General features: G+C 39.9%; 1 protein-coding gene across 7 annotated transcripts in view; it reads left to right on the plus strand.

Moving 5' to 3' along the window:
• The window catches only part of plce1 (phospholipase C, epsilon 1), a 269,332-nt gene that overhangs the window by 188,969 nt on the left and 58,861 nt on the right, over positions 1 to 21,502 (plus strand). For all 7 annotated transcript variants that reach the window (XM_052027250.1, XM_052027251.1, XM_052027253.1 and 4 more), the window contains 5 exons: positions 6,697 to 6,842; positions 8,057 to 8,315; positions 9,138 to 9,346; positions 14,068 to 14,749; positions 21,312 to 21,494. In XM_052027250.1, the coding sequence (XP_051883210.1) occupies positions 6,697 to 6,842; positions 8,057 to 8,315; positions 9,138 to 9,346; positions 14,068 to 14,749; positions 21,312 to 21,494 (1,479 nt within the window). The remainder of the gene's footprint in view (positions 1 to 6,696; positions 6,843 to 8,056; positions 8,316 to 9,137; positions 9,347 to 14,067; positions 14,750 to 21,311; positions 21,495 to 21,502) is intronic.

The following is a 21,502-nucleotide window of genomic DNA, read 5'->3' on the forward strand; positions in this document are numbered from 1 at the left end:
CTACAGCAGCAGCATGGTACATTACAAGATGAGGACAAACATAAGTTAACATAAATTTAAATTAACATAAATTATACGTAATTTATACGTGTGCAAAATAAGCTACAGAATAAACATAACATTAGTGCCAGATTGTGAGTGAGAGAGAAATATACTCCGAGGTAGTGTTAAGGTTGTTCAGGTTGATTTCAAGAACCTAATGGCAGTGGGGAAGAAGCTGTTGTTGAACCCTGAAGTATGGGTCTTCAGGCTCCTGTACCTCCTGCCTAATGGCAGCATCAAGAAGAGAGTGTGGGCTGGATGGTAGGTGTCCCTGATGATGGATGCTGCCTTCCTGTGACTACAATGGAGTTGACAAGTGTGGGGAGAGAGCACGAGAGTGGTGTTAAGGGCAAGATTGAATCAACCATGATCTTGTTGAAATGCAGAGCAGGCTTGAGCGGCGAACTAAGCTGCTACTCCTGTTTCTCATGTCAGTTTTGTGGAGTGAGTGGGAGTGCACTGCGAGTTTTTGACAGTGAGTTGGTAAACTGTAATAAAAATGCTGGAGTTGCTCAGTAGGCCAAGCAATAATTGTTCGAGCAATCGCCTTTCATCGGAGTACATCTTGAGTTCCTGAGGTGACTGAGTACATTGTCATTCAGTCACTGTCCTTCCACTTTTGCAGATCAGCTTGAAATCCAATCTGTATCAACAGTCTCTTCTTTCCTGCAGTTGTCTTAAATGAAAGCAGTTCAGGTTTTATAAAGATATCTTGTAAATGGCCTTCCACCGTTAACTTGCCTGTTTTCAATCTGCCCAAAATCAAAGCAATGCAATAAATAAAACCAATAACAAAAACTCACTGTTAAAAATTTCCATCTTGTGCCGACTTTCGTTGTGTTTGAAAAGTGTTAATATATCACATTTATTTGTTTGTTCAGTTACCCAGTGCTGTAAGCTGATAGTCTTGGATATATATTTGAATGTTGGAGCAGTGGAGTTGCATATCTGATCCTGTGGTGTAGTATTTGTCTGGTTAGACTGAATGAATGCCAGCCTGTTACATTTCATTGACATTGAGACATGATGCCTGCTGCCCTTCTTTATATATTCAGCCTTAGAAAGGACATCTGCAAACTTCTTAACTGTTTGTCCCCCAGGACCTGGAACAGTTTAACCGCTGATGCTTAGTCACTCTCCTCTATTAGGGTTGGCAGTGGGGGACGATGGTAGTCTTCAGCTGTCCACCTGGTGCATGGTGTGCGGTAGTTACATACCTGACACTATATCGCCTTATTATTCCCATATGGGTAAGGTTTGTTATACCTGATATCCCACTGCACGAATTCATGGCATTATACTATAGAGCAGCCAAGGACCCCCAATGTTAAGGATGTCTTCCTTAAGCATGATGGGAAATAAAAATTAAAATTGATGTTGGGCAGGATGAAAAGCAAAATAAGAGTAGTTTAAGCTTTTCCAATGATGGGAACCCCTACATCAAAACACTGTTGATTATTCATCCTTTTAATGGCCAGTTTGTGACAAAAGTGGGTTGTGGGGCATTTGAAATTGTAGTCTCTGGGGTCATACTTGTTCTGTATTATTTCATTTAAGCACAAGAGTTTTGCATAAGCTAAGATTTTCCTCAGTTTTTCATAAATCAACCTGAGATAGAGATTTTAATAGGGGTTGAGTTGTACAGTTCACTTATGTAAATGGCAGTCTAGCTATTTCTTCAGCTATTACAGAAATTTAAGGCACAAAAGGTCAACACATCCATGCTGGCCAAGAACAGAATATTTGGGTTAATTCAGATTCCTAGCTTCTGACCTGTAGTCTTGATTCTATGGAGCATCAAATTCTCACACACTTTCTCTTTAAGTATGAGGGCTTCTGCCTCTACCACCCTTTCAGGAAGTGAATTCCAGATACCTGCCACTCTTTAAATGGAAATCAAAATTTCTGAGCTCCCCTAATTCTTGTACATCACCTTGAATCTCTGCAGAAGGGGCCAATAACTAGAGACAGAGGGAAATTTGTCCTTCCAATATACTTCATTTGTGCCTCTTGGAATTTGGACTGCTTTATTAAGTATCCCCGAAACCTCTCTTCTTCCAAAATAAACGACTCCAGCTTAATAGATTTCTGTTCATAACTTGTGTTCCATAGCCTCTTCAGTGTCCTCATAAAGCTCTGAGTTGTCATCAGATCCTTCCTGTAATGTGATGACCAAAACTATATATGGTACTTCAGTTGTGGCTTAACTGGTATTTATATAACTCCAGCATGACCTCCCTGCTCTGATGTATTTTGTGATGCCTCAACATTAGTGTGCACTGAATTCTAGTCACAGCAAATGCTAAGGAAGTGATGAAGTTAAACAACTTTTGGTGTTTTCATGTGAATGCTATGAATCAAAATTTCCATACTGGTATTCTTCCCTAAATGAACCAGTTTTGTCTCTATAGTTCTGCAAAAAGGAACATGATTCCAAGTAACATTGTTGTTTTAAATGCAGTTAATTTCCATTCATGGAAATAAGAAAGTTAGCACAAGGGCCTCTATTTTCTACAGTTCCTTCCCCAGCATGAATTAGGCATGCAGTGTGAATATCCATCCATATTCTGGGGAATTCAGATCAGTGACTATGAACTAGCCTCAACAGGGATGGAATTTTACACTGCTGCAGGCTTGAAATAACTGTAGATGTACTTATTCCCAGCAACATTCTGGTGACCAAGTTTCCCTGAAGAACAGCATTCAAATTGATCCCAGCCCTACAGTGCAGTCTTTGAAATGAGTCGTCTGGAGAATACTGACTGCCCCTTTTAAAGAATCTCCAATCTGAGGAGGAAACTCCCAATATCTAGTTTTTGATGAGTGTTGGGAAAGAGTTCACTAAACAGAATCCCTAGAAAATGGAAAATATCCTGGAAGGTGTGAGTTATAAACTTGGAATTTATGTCCTCTACCCATTGAGATGGGCCGGAATGCCACAGGAAATGGGTTTCAAGTATTAACAGTACATTGTGGAAAGAAGCAATTGACTCATAGTTCTTACTTCTATTACTTTCACTTAATTTTTAATGCTTTGGAAACTGGCAAACATTGACCAATAGGCAGAGGGAAATGGACTAGAGTCCTCTCTGTAATGTATTTGGCTGAGAAGCCAGATATAAACCTTCACAAAGTGTTTATTTTTCTGCTTTATGTTGTGCCAAGCTGGACACAATCCCAGGTAGTAACGAACTGATTTCCACAAATGAAGGTTTAGTTTACCATTCAGAAAGCAATGAGCTTATTTTCCCAGCTGGAACATGGGAGTAACATCAGCCTTTTCTATTGTGCTTTATGTGAGTTCTTCATTTAACCTTGTTGTGCAGTTCATGTGTATTTTGTTCTGCTCCTCTCTGCAGATACTGGTCTGTGATTCTTCAGCTATTATGGAAATTTATGGTACAAAAGGACACTGCAACCACACTGGCCAAAAAAAATGTTTGAACTAATTCCAGTTCCTAGCCTTTGGTCTGTAGTTCTGAAGGCTATGAAGCATCAAGTGCTCAACAAGGTTTTTTTTTAAATATGATAGGGGCTTTTACATCCACCATCTTTTCAAGAAGTGAATTCCAGAATCCCACTACTATTTGCGTGGAAATTAAAACTCCTCAACTGTCCTCAAGTCCTTTCAACTGTTGCCTTGAATCTGTACTCTTGGTTACTGACTTCTCTTCAAAAAAAAGGGGTGAAATTAAACTTCTGCAAGGGTGGAAAAACAGGCTGTTTATAAGCCCCACTGGTTTTCCTTTCTATTTCTCTTGGCATTCCAGATGTTGGGAGTGGTTTCTTATTAGTTCTGTTTATTTCTGTCAATACGGTATTTTGCCCAGTGCATGAGATACTTGGCTAATTTCAGCAAAAGAAGCATTCAATAGTAAAGGCTTTGTCATGTATCTTATAATTGTTACCCCCTTCGTTAATGGATTTATAAAAAGAATAAATTTAACTTGTTAATTGGAATTTGTGAAAACTCATGGAGAATTATGCTCCTCAATGGACCATTGAAAAGTGGATGTTTTACTTAAACATAATGTTGTATTAGTGAGTTTAACAAAAGTGAAGATTTCAACTAACACCTTAGTAAAGCAGTTTACTAGAAGTGCTGATTTGCAAGTTTTATATAGCCCTTTTGCTAACTTTTCCTGCAATAAACGTATGTAGTTTATTCTCAGAGTTGGAAAGCATAGTTAAGACCTCCTCTATTGGCCATAAAGGTGATTGTGCATTACTGTTAGGGAATTCCAAGATTTTAATATGGCTGTAATGTAAGAAGAAAAATGCATATCCATATTATAGTGATGTGTAATTTGGAGGGGAACTTGGAGGTGATGGTGTTTTTCTCTGCATCGCTCTCTTGTCCTTTTCAGTGAGAAAGGTGATATGGCTTAGATGTTGTTGAAGTAAGCTTGTTATAATAGTAGGGATGTGATGCATTCTGTAAATCATACACACTGCAGTCATAGTTTGGAAATTGAATCAGGTTTATTATCATGACTTGCATGAAGTGAAATTTGTTGTTTTGTGGCAGCAAATCAATGCAATGGCCACTGAAAGTATTCTGTCCTGAATAGTGCTTGTACAGCTGAATTGATTAAGGCAAATGGTGAGCATTCTATTATTGTTTTGACCTGTGGATTGAAGAAGAGCTTTGAAGTGCCTCAGTGGCCATGAACTTGATTTGGCTGACTAGGTAAACTTCTAGTCAGTGGTGACCCTAGAATGTTGATGGTAGGTCGAATGATGGTGGTGTAGTTGCAGGTCAAAGTCAAGTTTATTGTCTTATGCACAAGTACATGTATGCACAGGTGCAATGAAAAACTTGCAGCAGCATCACAGGCACGCAGCATCACAGGCACACAGCATCATATAAGCAGCATTCACAAGAAAAACATAAATTAAACAAATTATACACAATTTTTATAAGAGAGAACACAACTAGAACAAAAAAAAACAAAGTGGTCATAGTGTTGCTAGACTGTAGTGATTAGGGTTTTGCCATTTGATTCAAGAACCGAATGGTTGAAGAGAAGTAGGTGTTAGGAAGAAAGGGAACGAATTTGCAATTTAGTGGCTTTCATGTCTTGAGCTCAAAAAAGAATTAATTATTTTAAGGTCTGGTAATTATCCTCAAAGTTCATGCAGCTGCTAATTACCTCGTAGCAAGGTCCACAAACAATAAACCGCAGTGACAAAAATTGCTGGTTAGTGCATTTTTATAGTATTCCTTGAAATGGAACAATTGGTGAGAGCACTAGGAAATGTTCTTGCATTACTTTGGGGAAAATGCTTTTGGATCTTCAACTTCACCAGTTCAAGGCCTTTGTTTAACATCTCACCCAAAAGATGGCACCATAAATCTCTTGCTTGTTTTTCTTTTGCACATCTATCCACAGAGAGGAGAATAAACCTGAGTATTAATGGAATAAAGACTTTTCAGATACTGTCAACCATTTGTTATGCCTATTCATTAATGAAGCTCTGATACCACACATCTTAGCACAAATTGAGCAGATGCAAAAGGTATCAATGTTTAAAAAGGAATGGATTTTTTTCTATCATATTCCTTCATGTGCAAATCTCATGCACCAGAATGGAAAATCACCTACCTCAGTGTGCACTTCTAAAGAACTTGTCACTCTAAGGCAATCACTATTGGTGCAGTATTTTGACAAAAGACAATACAATTTTGAACATTTTGGCTAATGTGAAAGCTCTGCGTGTCATCCATCCAGTAGTGTAATGCAAAATACTCTGAATATTGGGTATCTGAAGTGAAAATGGAAAATACTCAGCAGTTCAGGGATCATCTGTGGTGAGAGAGACCGAGTTTATGCTTCCAATCAGTTACATTAACCTGGATTTAAAATCGAAGATTGAGTTCAAATCCCTCAGTAATAATTTGAATTTGCATACCATTTAATGAAATAATCATGAAAGAAATAGTTCTTAGCAGAAAAAGTGATTGTTGGACCATCTTAAAAACCCAAATGGTAAGCTAGTTTCCAGTAAAGGAAATTTTATTCTCCCAAGAATGGCAAGATATTAATGCCACAGTACCTGTGTAATTATATCTATTATTTTTAGCACAGTAGCATTTCCCAATTAATGATTGATAAATATTTTAAATGGGGTGGGGGGCAATGGGTTGTGCATTGATGTAAACAATGAACCTGTTGAACATGAGCTTAAATTTGATTTGGATAAGATGAAAACTTCTGTCTCGGGCTGGACAGTATTCACGCAATGCGTAGTTAGCAGGATGTCATAGTAAGAGAGCACTAAACTGGCAGTGTTTTCATGGAAATCTTCAACAGGATAAAGAAAAGGACATGAACTATCAACGTGGTGTTGCTGAGGAATGAGTATTGGCAAATTTATTTTTCGTTCTACATTGCTACATGTGGCTTTCTTGACAGTGAGTGCCCTGAGTGCAAACTGTTCTACTCTGCAGTACCACCATTCCTCAATTTTCTAAAGGTTTCAAAGTCTCTGTGCAATGTGGATGGAAGGCATTACCATCTGAATTCTGTACTCTCACCAGAATCCGATGCGAATCACTTATTTATGTTTTTTATAGTAACAAGTGATACAATTAGTAGATTTGATAATGGATGGATTCAGTGCATTAATGAATGCAAACTCATCATATTTCAGGTGAGCTCCTGGGTGACATGGCTGATCCTGACAGCTGGTTCCATGGAGGAAAAGAGGGAAGTGTTCTCTTACTTGGTCCATGTGGCCAAGTGTTGCTGGAACATGGGTAATTACAACGCAGTGATGGAATTCTTGGCAGGCCTCAGGTATTGTTGATTTATTGCTCTACTGGAAGAAGTTCAAAGTTAAGATTAGAATGCATTTTTCCATGTTATGTACAAGCTACTTTGATCATGAATTGTTCTTTTGGCACTTAATCAAGAATTGCTTTAGATAAGTTAGGTCAAAACAGCTTTAGTTCCACAGGAATTGAAAGAAGAAACTAGAGTTAAAAGATTATGCAATAATGTTACATTAAAATGAACTGTTTGGGGTAATAGTGGATCTCACAGCCAAACAATTTTACTATTATTATCATCAATCCAAGTGTTGTATATTTGTAAGGAAGAAACCTGTTCTGCAGTTCCTATATTTCCAAGTCCAGTAATTTTTCCCTCATTTAGAAATTGTATCATCAACCAAAAAGGCTTCAAGTGAGGATGAAAATATAAGAAAGGATGCTATAGAACATTGCATCCATTTTCAAACAAACCAATGAGGGGACATAACGCCTCAACTAGATGAAGCCCAAGGCCTGACTTTGTCTGAAACTTGAGCTTCATGGTCCAGATGTACACTGGACATACCATTTCAATTTTGAGCTAAAAATGAAGGGTGAATTTTATTCCAGTGGTGGTTAACTTGGCCTGTGATTGCATAACCAAACAGATAATGGCTGCACTATCAGCCAATTGATTCCAATGGAAAATAGAATGCACCAAAGTGTAAAATGAGTGGGAGTTACCTGCAGCCAATTCTGCACTATTGCCAAAGTTCATTTTCATGACTGATGACATGAGCCGTGGGGACTGGGGCTTCACAATGCCATATTTGAAGATTTTAGTGACAAGGGAAAATGCTGGTGGTCCTGCACAAATATAAGCTCTTCCAATTCAGTGTAAGGACATACCCAAGCGCAGGTCCATCTGTATCCTATTCCACTTGCAATCCCATCGCATCCGTAGCCCATGTAGGGGCATATGTTCCGCTCAGGCAATATCATTGTATGTGTCAGAGTTCTCCTATAGCTTCCATTTTCTCTTAAGTAGAATCAAGACATCCACAAGTATGTCTATTGATTGTTTATTTCACCTCATCAATGTGCAATGAATTATTGTTACAGTATGGTGATACTCATGGCAATGTACTTCCAAAGGAATACATGTTCCGGCTTTTTATATTCACCAGCACATTAGGGCATACTATCAGAGAAAGGTGCTTTCAACTTCACTTTAAATGATTTGGTTGTTGTCGGTTGCAGGTCTAGGAAAGTTCTGAAGATGTGGCAATTTATGGATCAGTCTGACATTGAGACTATGAGAAGCCTCAAAGATGCAATGGCACAACACGAATCATCATCTGAGTACCGGAGAGTGGTAAGCCGTGCTCTAAATATCCCCGGGTGCAAAGTGGTTCCCTTTTGTGGAGTCTTTCTGAAGGAGTTGTGTGATGTCCTGGATGGTGCAGCCACTTTGATGAAATTCCACTCACGCTGCGATTCTCAGGAGGACACCTTTGAGGTAAGAATTCTGTGCATTCATAATGAAAATAAATAATACATTAAATTCATGCAACTGTAGTATTTTCCTTGGAGATTCTGGTGGCAACTTAACCATGTAGAGTTATGAATTCCCCCCACTTTTCTGTTTTATGATGCTCATTTAATTTTTTACTCTCAGCATCCATAACTGACTATAAATTGAAATTGCAAATAATTCACAACACACAAAACAACAGAAAGAAAGACGTGTTTGCTTTACTTTTGCAAGTGCTATTAATAAAATCAGCACTTCTCAATTCATTTAATGTGGAGGGATGTATTCATTCATGCTCACTTCCTGGAGCAATCAGAGCTTCTTAGAAAACACAGGCATCTTATTATTTACCAGGGACATTTGTGGTTAAGCAGACAAAATGTTTCTGCGAGGGGAGAAAAGGAGCCATTATTGAAATGATAGATATGATATTGGTTATTGTATCTTTTTGGCCTTTACATGTGTTAATGAGTACTGAGACCGACCCATGTAGTTTGTTACTTCCTTCACATGCTTTATATAGACGTGGGCTTCCACTGAACGTGTAAAGTGAATTTTAAACTGGGGGCATTATGAAGCATAGAACATAAAGTAACCGTTTATAGGCAGCAAGCTACTTAGTTTGCTCCAAATACATGGAGCGCTTCCACAAGGTTCGGACTTCAAGCTGTGCTGATGTGGAGATTGCTAATTGCATTTGTTATTTTTCTGGCATTCATTTCTTCTAAAATGTAATTTCCAGTTTTATGGTTTGCTTGTGGTTGGGATTAGTAGCAGCTTCTCACTGAGGCATATGGATGTTCCTAGTTTATTGCAGACTACAATGGCCAGGAACATTTTTTGCAGCGAATTGGAAAAGATGGACTCAATAATACAGAGAAAGAGTCCACAGTGAATAACATTCTCCAGACCATTCGAAGCTGTAACAGAAGCCTGGAGTGTGAAGAAGGGGAAGAAAGTAGTGGTGATGGTGGCACTTCAAGGAAGAACTCATTCAAAGACAGAAGCAAATATCAGTAAGTGTTAGAACCGATTGCTAATGGTATTTGATTTTTATCCATTGCAGTGTATGGAATACACCTGCAGGTACAGCTCACTGAGATGACTAAACCCAATAACAACAACTACACCCAAGAACAGATTAAAGTTTAATGTAGATTGTGATGTTGCTCACAGTACTAGTGTCTCACTTAGAGATCTTCATTGGTTGTTGGACCTCATTAAATTCTACAAAGATTATCTGTTTGGATCATCTCACCATTCCTTCCCACACTGGCATCACTCTGCTCTGCCTTTATGTCACTCCCTCCTCCTTTCTTATGGTATCATTATATTATGCATTCAGAAGAAACCTTCCTAGAATCTGGTAAAGGAACTTGGTATTTGTTCTTAGGCTTCGAGTTGTACCATTGGTTGGCACTAATGTTAGATGTAGAATTATAAATTGAGTCAGGATCTCTGTGTTAATAAGTCTTTCATATTTATTGGTGCTGATGGATTGGACCTGATTTAACTGAGCAATACTTTTGACAGTGTTGTATTTGTTCAATATTTCTCTGAAATGTCTGTCCAGATGTTGTGCTTAAGTTGTTGATGTGATCATGAACTCACATTTTGGAAGTGGGAGTACAATAGCTCTTTAACCTTTTATTGGGACAGCTGTGTTATGTATGTACAAATACCCTCAATAGAGCCAAAAATGTTCTGTCCCAATATCATATTACAGGTCAATTTTCTTTAATGAACATCATATAGTGAGATTTTCCTGACTGGCATTACTGTCATAGTAACTATCTAAAATAACATGCATACTTCCAGGGTTAGACTAACAGGATGCACTGATCGTAAAATGAGGGTGACCACAAGCATCATTCCCAGTATTAAATTATTATAAATCTGGGATAGCCTGAATCCTGAAAATATTGCATATTTTTGTGGGAGGAAAATGAACAGATAATTTCCTTTTGGCATAAAGCAGGACAATTTTAACATTCTTCTATGTTTAATTTCATTGCTCTGTAAGATATGATGCTTGATTTTGACTTAAGATAAGATATCTTTATTAGTCACATGTACATCAAAACATGATGTATCAGAGCATTTATTCTCTGTCCAGATGTTGTGCTTAAGTTGTTGATGTGATCGTGAACTCACATTTTGGAAGTGGGAGTACAATAGCTCTTTAACCTTTTACTGGGAGTATCAGAGCATTTATTCCCTGCTTGTAGAAACAAAACGTAGTTATGTCTCATTGTGCCACACTCTGATCTATTTAAGAGGTTGTGTGTTCAAGCCCCACTCCAGAATTCTAAGCACACTTCTAGCATACGAGTTTTATCAGAGATTCATGTGGGGCATGAATTCAAACTGCTGCTTGGATTATCGGTTTGCCCAGGCAGCAAGTAGACTGCAGCTGGTATTTCCTGGTAGTCTCCCATCTAAGTACTAACCAGGTACTCGTAGTGAGCATGGTAAGAGCAGAGATGCATTTCACCACCCCCCCCCCCCCCCCCCCAACCCTTTGGTATGGGTTAAGCCCACTGTGCAATTCATGACCAAGGGATTGTTGAAGGTGTGACCCTTCAGTTGAGATATAAACCGTGGCTTCTTTTGCACTCTTCAATGGACACAAAGCTCTTGTGTACTTATTTCGATGAAGAATAGATGACTTCCCTCAAGCATCCTGGTTAATATTTATCCCTCACCGACATTAGAAATGGATAATCTGATTATTACCTCACTGCTGTTTGTGGAATCTTGGTGTGTGTAATTTGGCTAACACTTTTCCAACATTACAATACTAAATAAGCAACAAAAGTAGTTAATTGACTGCAAAACACTGTGCTATGTTTGAGATCATTGAAGGCACCATCTAAATTCAGTATTTGTTTAATTATAATGGAAGGGACTGGATAAAATAATATCGGATCTTCAAACTCTTATCTTGGTCTTATGTTACAAAGCAGAAATTAGTTGGGTGCAACAACTGATCACAACTAAATCCTTTGTAAAATGAAGCAGGCACTCTGCAAAACTGTTAGCATTAAACTATTCTAAACAAGCATTACTCCATGTCTCACAATAGCTTTTGGCCAAATGATTAGGAATTGCGCAGCTGGGCACAAATTGGATCCAGGCACCTAACAATGAGGCTGATGCATAATATACTTGTACAAATGTTTGAGAGGTTTTTTTTATTATATGAGCTCAGAAGGATTTTGTTACATGTTATTTTGCATGCAGCAACCTATCACCTAGCCTTTTGCTTCCTTCACTGGCTGTCTAATTATCTCTTCTTTCATTGTGATCCAAGTGGTTTTCTGTTTCTGTATCTTATTTTCTCCATACTTTTACTTCTGAAGCACAACCAGAGCAAAGAAATCTTCAGAATCAAATCAAGTGTCGTAAGTTGAATGCCTGCCTTGCTGCATCATCCACAAAGAAAAAATAAACAAGTTTGCATGAAGTGTATGTTTTCATGTTTGTTCATGCAGCTGCTATGAATGTGTGCTGTTTCCATGACCGTTGACTGGCTGTGATTAAACTTAAACCCTGATTTTAATCCCATAGGAGTAATCTACTAAAATTCCCATTCATTCTGTACTCTTGCCCACCACCATTTTAATACAAGGGTTTCAGGTGGCAGGAAGCTGTTGCTGGGACTGATCCCTGGCACTCTGGTGAGGGGCTTGCTGGTGAAGCATTCATTTGTGGTAGGGGAGAAAAGCCTGATCAGAGAAGTCCCAGAGCTTGATTCCATGAGCAAATTACCAACAGCCAGCCTTACTCCAACATGATTACTCCCATCATGATGGACCAAAGGCAAAGGATCCATTGGATTTAAGCAGCAGCTTCCTCTCTTGCTTTCTGACCTGTCCCTTGCCTTCTGTCAAAGTCATAATTCTTACCAGGTTAGATGCAAGCCTCATTTCCAAGACTTCTGAGACGTAGGAGGTTTAAATTTTTCCAGCATCAAAATTGTGCGGGAATTCTGCTTGCCCAAATCCCATGCATCATACCCATTCACAGTTAACTCCCAGATTTAAATATTTCACAATGGGATTAGAACTATATTCATTTTTGGGGCCTATTTCTGTTTTGACTCTGGGAGATATTTACTTGGATTGAGAATTATTGCAGATTATAAATTAGGGATTTGGTGGAGGCCAGTTTTTGATGAAAAATAGGGAAGGAACAATGCCATTAACAACAGAAAATTTCTCAATGTATTAGGGTAGCAAACCTAAGATTCAGGTTTTTTTTTCATACAGTGGGTTGCAGGGACTGATGCACTGAATAGGCTTCAATGCTCAGGAATGAAATCAGGAATTCTTCCATGGACGATGGATTAGTTGGATTTTGACAACCAAGACTGATAGATTTTTCTTATCTTAAATGGCATTAATTGATTTGGACATAAAGAAGGAAAATGTAGTTCAATTACAGCAATCTTGATCTGCTGGAACAGCAGGCATATTAAAGGGGCTGAATGGTCTTTTGTTTCTCATGTTTCTATCCCCCTGAAAGCTGATTTAGACCTTTATCCAGACAGGGGATTCAAAGCCTGGACCCTCAGGTTAAAAGTCTGACGCTATACCAACTGGGCTACATGGGCTGCCTGAGATGTATTTTGGAGATAAGTACATGCAATATCATTGTGCATTTAATGGGGAAAATCTCCAAAACATTTTCCTGACCTGCTGCCATTAATTTTGAAATCAGATTGGCAGAAATCATGAACATTGTGGAAGGGGTTGTTTTACTCTGTTTCTCTTCATGTTCTGCCAGAAGTTGCCTTGAAAATTCCAAGCGAGTATATCTGGTGCAGGTAAGCTGAGGACACTGCAGTGTGTAGCTGACCACAATTAAAATAGTGTTTGGTTGTTTCTCAGAACTTGAACCCCCAAAGGAGGCCCACAGTCACTATTTCAGAAGCTGGTCTTTCTCATTCCGCTGGACACCTTAGTCACTGACTCCATCACTGGCATGATCTGGGCTGGGATGTCAGCAGCCTTGGCATGAAATCCGTGCCTTCCCACTCTAGTCCTTCTATGCCAGTTTTTTTTTCTGGAAGGTGAAAGTCAAGCAAGAACTTTCAAAATCAGGTCAGGACCTTGCATATCTAGGTGCTGGTCTAATTTCAGACCATGTTGGTGTATTTCTGCCAAAGCTGGTGGGAGTGTGCAGGATAGGCTGAGGCTTATTGGTTCAAAATGTATGGTTAAGTATTACTGCGTTTTAAATTTAAGTACTTTTGAGTTTCAAAATGTCTTGGTTGGATTCAATACCCTTAAGCTTTTGAACACCCTTAAGCTTTTGAACCTGCTCCATGCTGAAGATATTTAATACAAAGGCCTCTATATGTTGTTTTAATAGAGTATTACATGGTACATTGTGGCTTCCGTCAGCTTCAGCACTTATGAGATTTCTCAAGTAACAAACCAAGCCATTCTGTCTCAAATAAAAGTTAACATTGCTTCTTTATACGATTGCATTATTTTGTTTCATTCATATATGAACTAATTATAAAACTAGAAGTGCTACTTAATAAATGATAATACGGTGTGACTTCCATGTCCTATGAAAATTGAATGTGGAGTCACTATAGTGGAGTGACTAAATGGAATGGTGCTAATACAGAAGGTAATGGAGGGGTTCACGCCTATTGGCAGCCAGAGGAACAGGTGCATGCATTCATCAGAGGCACCTCTCAGTTTTCTTCTCCTTCGTTGCACAGGTTCATTGTTGGAGATCTGTCAGATTCTGAAAGTGATTCCTTTGAGCAGTCCAGTGAGTTTGACCTGAGTGGGACAGAGGACCAGCAGAAAGCATTTAATCATGAAACAGAACTTATTCCTTGGTACGTTTTGTCCATTAGAGCTGACGTCCATCAGTTTCTTCTGCAAGGGTCCACAGTCATACATTATGACCAGGAGGCTCACCTATCAGCACGCTGTTTTCTCAAACTGGAAGCTGACAACTGTACTCTGACTTGGTCAAAACCACCTACAGCCAGCCCAACCAATGCCAAGGTGAAAAGCATTGTACCGGGTAATAGTACAGATCTTGGTAATACTAAATTCCAGCTGTATGGGCAAATCGCATTAAATGGACTTGTAGAAGGTTTCTTGGACATGTCTGTGGTGAAAGCTGTCTACATGGGACATTCAGGAATTGATCTTAATACTGTTTGCATTCAAAACAAACTTTCCCATATGACCCTGGAGGACAATTGCATAACGTTGCTGTATGGGGTCCATACAACCGATAATCGCTTGTTGCACTTTGTGGCTCCTAAGTACACTGCTAAGATGGTGCATGATGGATTACAGGAATTAGTGACGGCTGTGAGAAAAATGAAGAGGTTTCCTGACCAGAGACTGCAGTGGCTGAGGAAGCAGTATGTCAGCTTGTATCAGGTATGTGGACAATAATCACCTGCAGCTAATATTTCTAAAGAATGCTAAGTATTATAAGATTGGAAATACCTGTTGATTTCAGTGAATAAGCATTTATCATATTCATATAATGTCAGCATTAGCCTGCATATTTTAAATAGAGGATAAAGGAATATTATAAAAACACTTGTTTGTTGACATTGCCAAACACTGGGCATTGATTTAATGTTAACATCTGCTTTCTTGTATATTTTGATGTCCTGACATCAACGACGTAGGTAGGGAAAGAAATGAGGTCCTGAAAAGAGACTATAGAGAATTAGGAAGGAAGTTGAGAAGCAGGACCTCAAAGGTGGTAATTTCCGGATTACTGCCTGTGCTAAGTGACAGTGGGTATAGGAACAGAATGAGGAGGAGGTTCAATGCGTGGTTGAGGGATTGGCGTGAGGAGCAGGGATTCAGTTTTCTGGATCATTGGGGCCTCTTTTGGGGCAGGTATGACCTGTTCAAAGAGGATGGGTTGCACTTGAATCCCAGGGGGACCAACATTACTGGTGGGGAGGTTTGCTAAGGCTACTGGGAAGAGTTTAAACTAGAATTGTTGGGGGGTGGGATCCGTACTGGAGAGACTGGGGAAGAGGTGTTTGGCTCTCAAATAGAGGAAGCTAGGAGTAAGTACCATAGGCAGGTGATAGAGAAGGGAAGTGTTCAGACCAGCTTGAGATGTGTCTATTTTAACGCAAGGAGTATTGTGAACAAGGCAGATGAGCTTAGAGCTTGGATCGACACTTGGAGCTATGATGTGGTGGCCATTACGGAGACTTGGATGGCTCCGGGGCTGGAACGGTTGATTCAAGTGATGGGTTTCGGATGTTTCAGAAAGGACGAGGAGGGAGGCAAAAGAGGTGGGGAAGTGGCACTGTTGATCAGAGATAGTGTCACGGCTGCGGAAAAGGTGGACATTGTGGAGGAGTTGTTGACGGAGTCTCTGTGGGTGGAGGTTAGGAACAGGAAGGGGTCGATAACTTTACTGGGTGTTTTGTATAGGCCGCCCAATAGTGACAGGGTTATTGAGGAGCAGGTAGGGAAGCAGATCCTAGAAAGGTGTGAGAATAACAGAGTTGTTGTGATGGGGGATTTTAATTTCCCAAACATCGATTGGCATCTCCAGACAGTGAGGGGTTTAGATGGGGTGGAGTTTAAGTGTGTTCAGGAAGGGTTCTTGACACAGTATGTGACCTGCAAGAGGAGAGGCTGTGCTTGATTTGATATTGGGAAATGAACCTGGTCAGGTGTCAGATCTCTGTGGGTGAACCTTTTGGTGATAGTGATCATAATTCTTTCTCCTTTACATTAGCACTGGAGAGAGATAGGAACAGACAGACTAGAAAGGCATTTACTTGGAGTAAAGGGAATTATGAGGCTCTCAGGCAGGAAATTGGAATATTAAATTGGGAACAGATTTTCTCTGGGAAAAGTACGGAAGATATGTGGCAAATATTCAGGGGGTATTTGTGTGGAGTTCTGCATAGACATGTTCCGATGAGACAGGGGAGTCACGAGAGGATACAGGAACTGTGGTGTACGAAGGCTATAATAAATCTAGTCAAAAGGAAAAGAAAAGCATACAAAAGGTACAGAGAGCTAGGTAATGTTAGAGATCTGGAAGAGTACAAGGCTAAAAGGAAGGAACTTAAGAAAGAGATTAGGAGAGCCAGAAGGGGACATGAGAAGGCCCTGGCGGGCAGGATTAAGGAAAACCCCAAGGTGTTCTACAAGTATGTGAAGAGTAAGAAGATGAGATGCAAAAGGATAGGGCCTATCAAGTGCAGCAGTGGGAAAGTGTGTATGGATCCAGAAGAAATAGTGGAGGTACTTAATGAATACTTTACGTCAGTATTCGCTACGGAAAAAGATCTAGGGGATTGTAGTGGGGACTTGCAGTGGCCTGAAAAGCTTGAGCATGTAGATATTAGAAAAGAGGTGGTGCTAAAACTTTTGGAAAGCATCAAGTTAGATAAGTCGCTGGGACTGGATGAGATGTACCCCAGGTTGCCATGGGAGGCAAAGGAGGAGTTTGCGGAGCCTCTGACGATGATCTTTGCGTCGTCGATGGAGACGGGAGAGGTTCCGGAAGATTGGAGGGTTGCAGATGTTGTTCCCTTATTCAAGAAGGGGAGTAGGGATAGCCCAGGAAATTATAGACTGGTGAGTCTTTCCTTAGTGGTTGGTAAGCTAATGGAAAAGATCCTGAGAGGCAGGATTTATGAACATTTGGAGAGGTATAATATGATTAGGAATAGTCAGCATGGCTTTGTCAAGGGCAGGTCCTGCTGTACGAGCCTGATTGAATTTTTTGAGGATGTGACTAAGCACATCAATGAAGGGAGAGCAGTAGATGTAGTGTATGTGGACTTCAGCAAGGCGTTTGATAAGGTACCCCATGCAAGGATTATGGAGAAGGTGAGGAGACATGGGATCCAAGGGGACATTGCAGTGTGGATCCAGAACTGGCTGGCCCACAGAAGGCAAAGAGTGGTGGTTGAAGGGTTGTATTCTGAGTGGAGGTCAGTGACCAGTGGTGTACTTCAGGGATCTGTACTGGGACCCTTACTCTTTCTGATTTTTATAAACGAACTGGATGAGGAAGTGGAGGGATAGGTTAGTAAGTTTGCGGATGACACAAAGGTTGGGGGTGTTGTGGATAGTTTGGAGGGCTGTCAGTGGTAACAGAGGGACATAGATAGGATGCAGAATTGGGCTGAGAAGTGGCAGATGCAGTTCAACCCAGATAAGTCTGAAGTGGTTCATTTTGGTAGGTCAAATATTTTGGCGGAACATAGTATTAATAGTAGTACTCTTGGCAGTGTGGAGGATCAGAGGGATCTTGGGGTCCGAGTCCATAGGACGCTCAAAGCGGCTGCGCAGGTTGACTCTGGTTAAGAAGGCACATGGTGTATTGTCCTTCATCAATCGGGGAGAGGTATTGTTGTAGCTATGTAGGTCCCTGGTCAGACCCCACTTGGAGTATTGTGCTCAGTTCCGGTCGCCTCACTACAGGAAAGATGTGGAAGCCATAGAGAGAGTGCAGAGGAGACTTACAAGGATGTTGCCTGGAATGCAGAGCATGCCTTATGAAAGCAGGCTGAGGGAACTCGGCCTTTTCTCCTTGGAGAGATGGAGGATGAGGGGGGACCTGATAGAGGTGTATAAGATGATGAGAGGTATTGATCGGGTAGATAGTTAGAGGCTTTTCCCTAGAGCTGAAATGGTGGCCACAAGAAGACATAGGTTTAAGGTGCTGGGGAGTAGATATAGAGGAGATGTCAGGGGTAAGTTTTTTTTACTCAGAGTGGTGAGTGCGTGGAATGGGCTGCTGGAAACGGTGGTGGAGGCGGATACGATAGGGTCTTTCAAGAGACTGTTAGATAGGTACATGGAGCTGAGTACAATAGAGGGCTATGGGTAAGCCTAGTAATTTCTAGGGTAGGGACATGTTCAGCACAGCTTTGTGGGCCAAAGGGCCTGAATTGTGCTGTAGTTTTTCTATGTTTCTAAATATGCAAAAAGAAATTAAAGAAAATTATAATGAAAAAACAAATTCGGCTTAAGAGTTAATCTTCAATCTTCTATTGTAACTTATTAAAAGTGATAACAGTTATAAGGTAAAGAAGTTACTCTGAACTTCAATACTCTCTAGAATCAATATATCATAACATGAAGATGCAAAGAAAGAGGAATTTGGCCAGAAATAAAAATGAAAATAGTTGCTAATTCTATTCTGTATTATTGGACTTCCAAACCACATGGGACTAACTGAATAGACTATTAATTATTGGATGAGAAACTAAACAAGCTAATTAAAAAAGATGCAAATTATTAAGTAACTAAGAGGAAAGAATAAAGAGATGGCAGCTGAGTGGGAGTGTTCAGAAATCAATGCACTAATGCACTAAAGTAAATGCCTATGCCACATAGTAAGCAATTCAATTTACCCCAAACAAAGGAAGATCAATGATGAACTCAGAAAACAGCCAAAATTTTACAAAGAAAGCTCATTAGAATCAAATTAAATGCACTTCAATCAAACACAAGAAACTGTTGGAAGCGAAGTATCAATTATGTGCTCAGTGAGTGGAAAAGAAATTCCCAAGAGTGAAGTTGAAAGTGATCTAGGTCGGAAATAATTTGAGTCATGTTCTCATTGGCTGTAGTATTCTGGTCATACTACATTTTGTGTGTGAAATACCGCTTTGATTTCTATGACATAGTACTGTAGTTTATCCAAGCCCTAGAGCTTGGTAAGAGAAAGAAATAAAAGTATCCATTGGTGTTTGAGGGATGTGTTGGGAGAAATTGATAGGTGAGAACAGCTTATTCAAAAAGGGGCATGACATGGTGAACATAAGAGATTTACTTTGCTAGTAGATGAGATAAATAAGGTTTGAGCTGAACCAATATTTTGCTGGAGGTCATTCTTCCCAATGTAATGCAGTAATGCTCAAGATTTTACTATTGAGTGGAGAGTGAAAATTTTATAAAGAGTGGAGTGAGGGAGTCTTTTAAAGAAGAGTGTTTGTGTCATTGTGATAAGTAGTGCTGAGAAGTAAAACTTTCATTTTGGGCACTTGATGTTAACATCAAAAACTCTTTGGTGTAGAAAAGAGTCTCCTTTATTCTCCTTCAATAGGTTCAATGCCGAATGAAAAAAAAAACTGCAGATGCTGGAAATCTGAAAGCTGAAATGGAAGCAGAAAATGCTGGACAGGTCTGACACTCAACAGGTCAGGCAGCATCTATAGAAAGAGAAAAAGAGTGAAAGTTTCCAGTCTGAGACCCTTTGTCTCAGTGCTAACTTTACAAGAGTGACCTATTGGATTCCATGTGACACTCCAAATCCGTCAGTAAATCCTGGCTTAACAGTGTATGCAAGTGGTTGCAGACCTACTTCAGTCTGAATAGCTGAATGCTGGTGGAAAATACTGGCCAAAGGCAGCACAATTTGGTGCATCATATTTCAAGATCAGTACCATTTTACTAGGCACAACTGTAAAAGGACAAAAATATTTTGATAGCTATGAAAATGTAAATATTTAGTCTTCAGGTCTAAACCCATCACAGCATTTACTTTAGGGTAATATTTCTGTAAATTCAAAGGTCACAAATTCTATTCATCATGCAAGGGAGACAGAATGTGCAATTCATTTTAAACAGGAGGAGAGATAACTTAACTACCTGGCTTGGATTGACAGAAAAAAATAAAGAAATTATACTAAAACCTATTGATCCACACTGTTTTGAAATTTGTGATTCATTTACTTGGCTTGATATAGAATTTTACTTGAAATAAATACAAATGTTAAAGTAATAGTTTCTAGGTTTAAAAAAAAAACCCAAATTGGAAAAACTAACTTTGTGAGAGTGAAGGCAAGAAATGAGATTAAGAAAAAAGCTGAGTGGAGGTTGCTAAACTGTAGTGCACATAACACACTGGGTTGTGCACATCATCCCTCAAAGAGGTGTGGGGAAAATTATAAGATGGCTGATTTAATTTCATTGGACTATTAGGCCGTAGGTACTTAGCAACAAGTCAACCTGCTGACATCCAGCTGGACATGGCAGAACTAACTAAAGGTGACTTACCTAGCCTCCTCTTCTCTCCCCCTTGAACTCTTGTCTGTCTGTCTTTGCTAAGGTATGTTGGTAGGGCACCTAGGCAGCTGGTAAGTCTAGAAGGAAATGGATGTTAAGAAAAGTTTGGCAACCTCTAGAAAATGCAAAAGTATGATTAACATGTGAAGATTAAAGCTTAAGAGGAATGTCAGTGAGTGGATGAGGAGGAAGGAATAGAAGGTGATAGCATGAAATGAAATGAGGTGGGAGGAGATGTGCGTGGAGCCCGAATGCCAGTTAGTTCATATGGCTAACATGACAATGGCTAACACAAGGGGACATAATTTTAAGGTGATCGGAGGAAGGTATGGGGGGATGTCAGGGGTAATTTTTTTTTACACAGAGTGGTGGGTGTGTGGAACGCACTGCCTGCAGAGGTTGTGGGGGCAGATACATTAGGGACATTTAATAGACTCTTAGATAGACACATGAATGATAGAAAAATAGGGGGCTATCAGATCAGATTATCTTTATTAGTCACATGTACATCAAAACACCAGTGAAATGCATCTTTTGCGTGGAGTGTTCAGGGGGCAGCCCACAAGTGTCGCCACACTTCCAGCGCCAAAATAGCATGCCCACAACTTCCTAACCCGTACGTCTTTAGAATGTGGGAGGAAACCGGAGCACCCAGAGGAAACCCACAAAGGCACGGAGAGAACATACAAACTCCTTACAGGCAGCGGCGGGAATTGAACCCCAGTTGCTGGCGCTGTAATAACGTTACACTAACCGCTACACTACTGTGCATGCCAATGTCTATGTGGGAGGGAAGGGTTAGATAGATCTTAGAGCAGGATAAAATGTTGGCACAACATTGTGGGCTGAAGGGCCTGTACTGTGCTGTTATGTTCTATATGGGTAAGTGGCTTGTTTAATGCTGTACAATTCTATGTTTTAATCTGTGTAGGAGGAAGGCAAGTTTGAGGGACCAACATTGGCTCAGGTTATTGAACTCTTTGGAGGCAGACGATGGATCACAAGAAACACAGCGACAGCGACTTTGAACAAAAACACAGAAAAATCCAACCTACAGCGCAACAACACACTGGGAATGAACACGGCCAAAAAGATAAAGAAATCACTCATCAGGGTATGAAA

Source organism: Pristis pectinata, chromosome 12, assembly GCF_009764475.1.
Source record: "Pristis pectinata isolate sPriPec2 chromosome 12, sPriPec2.1.pri, whole genome shotgun sequence".
NCBI lineage: Eukaryota > Metazoa > Chordata > Chondrichthyes > Rhinopristiformes > Pristidae > Pristis > Pristis pectinata.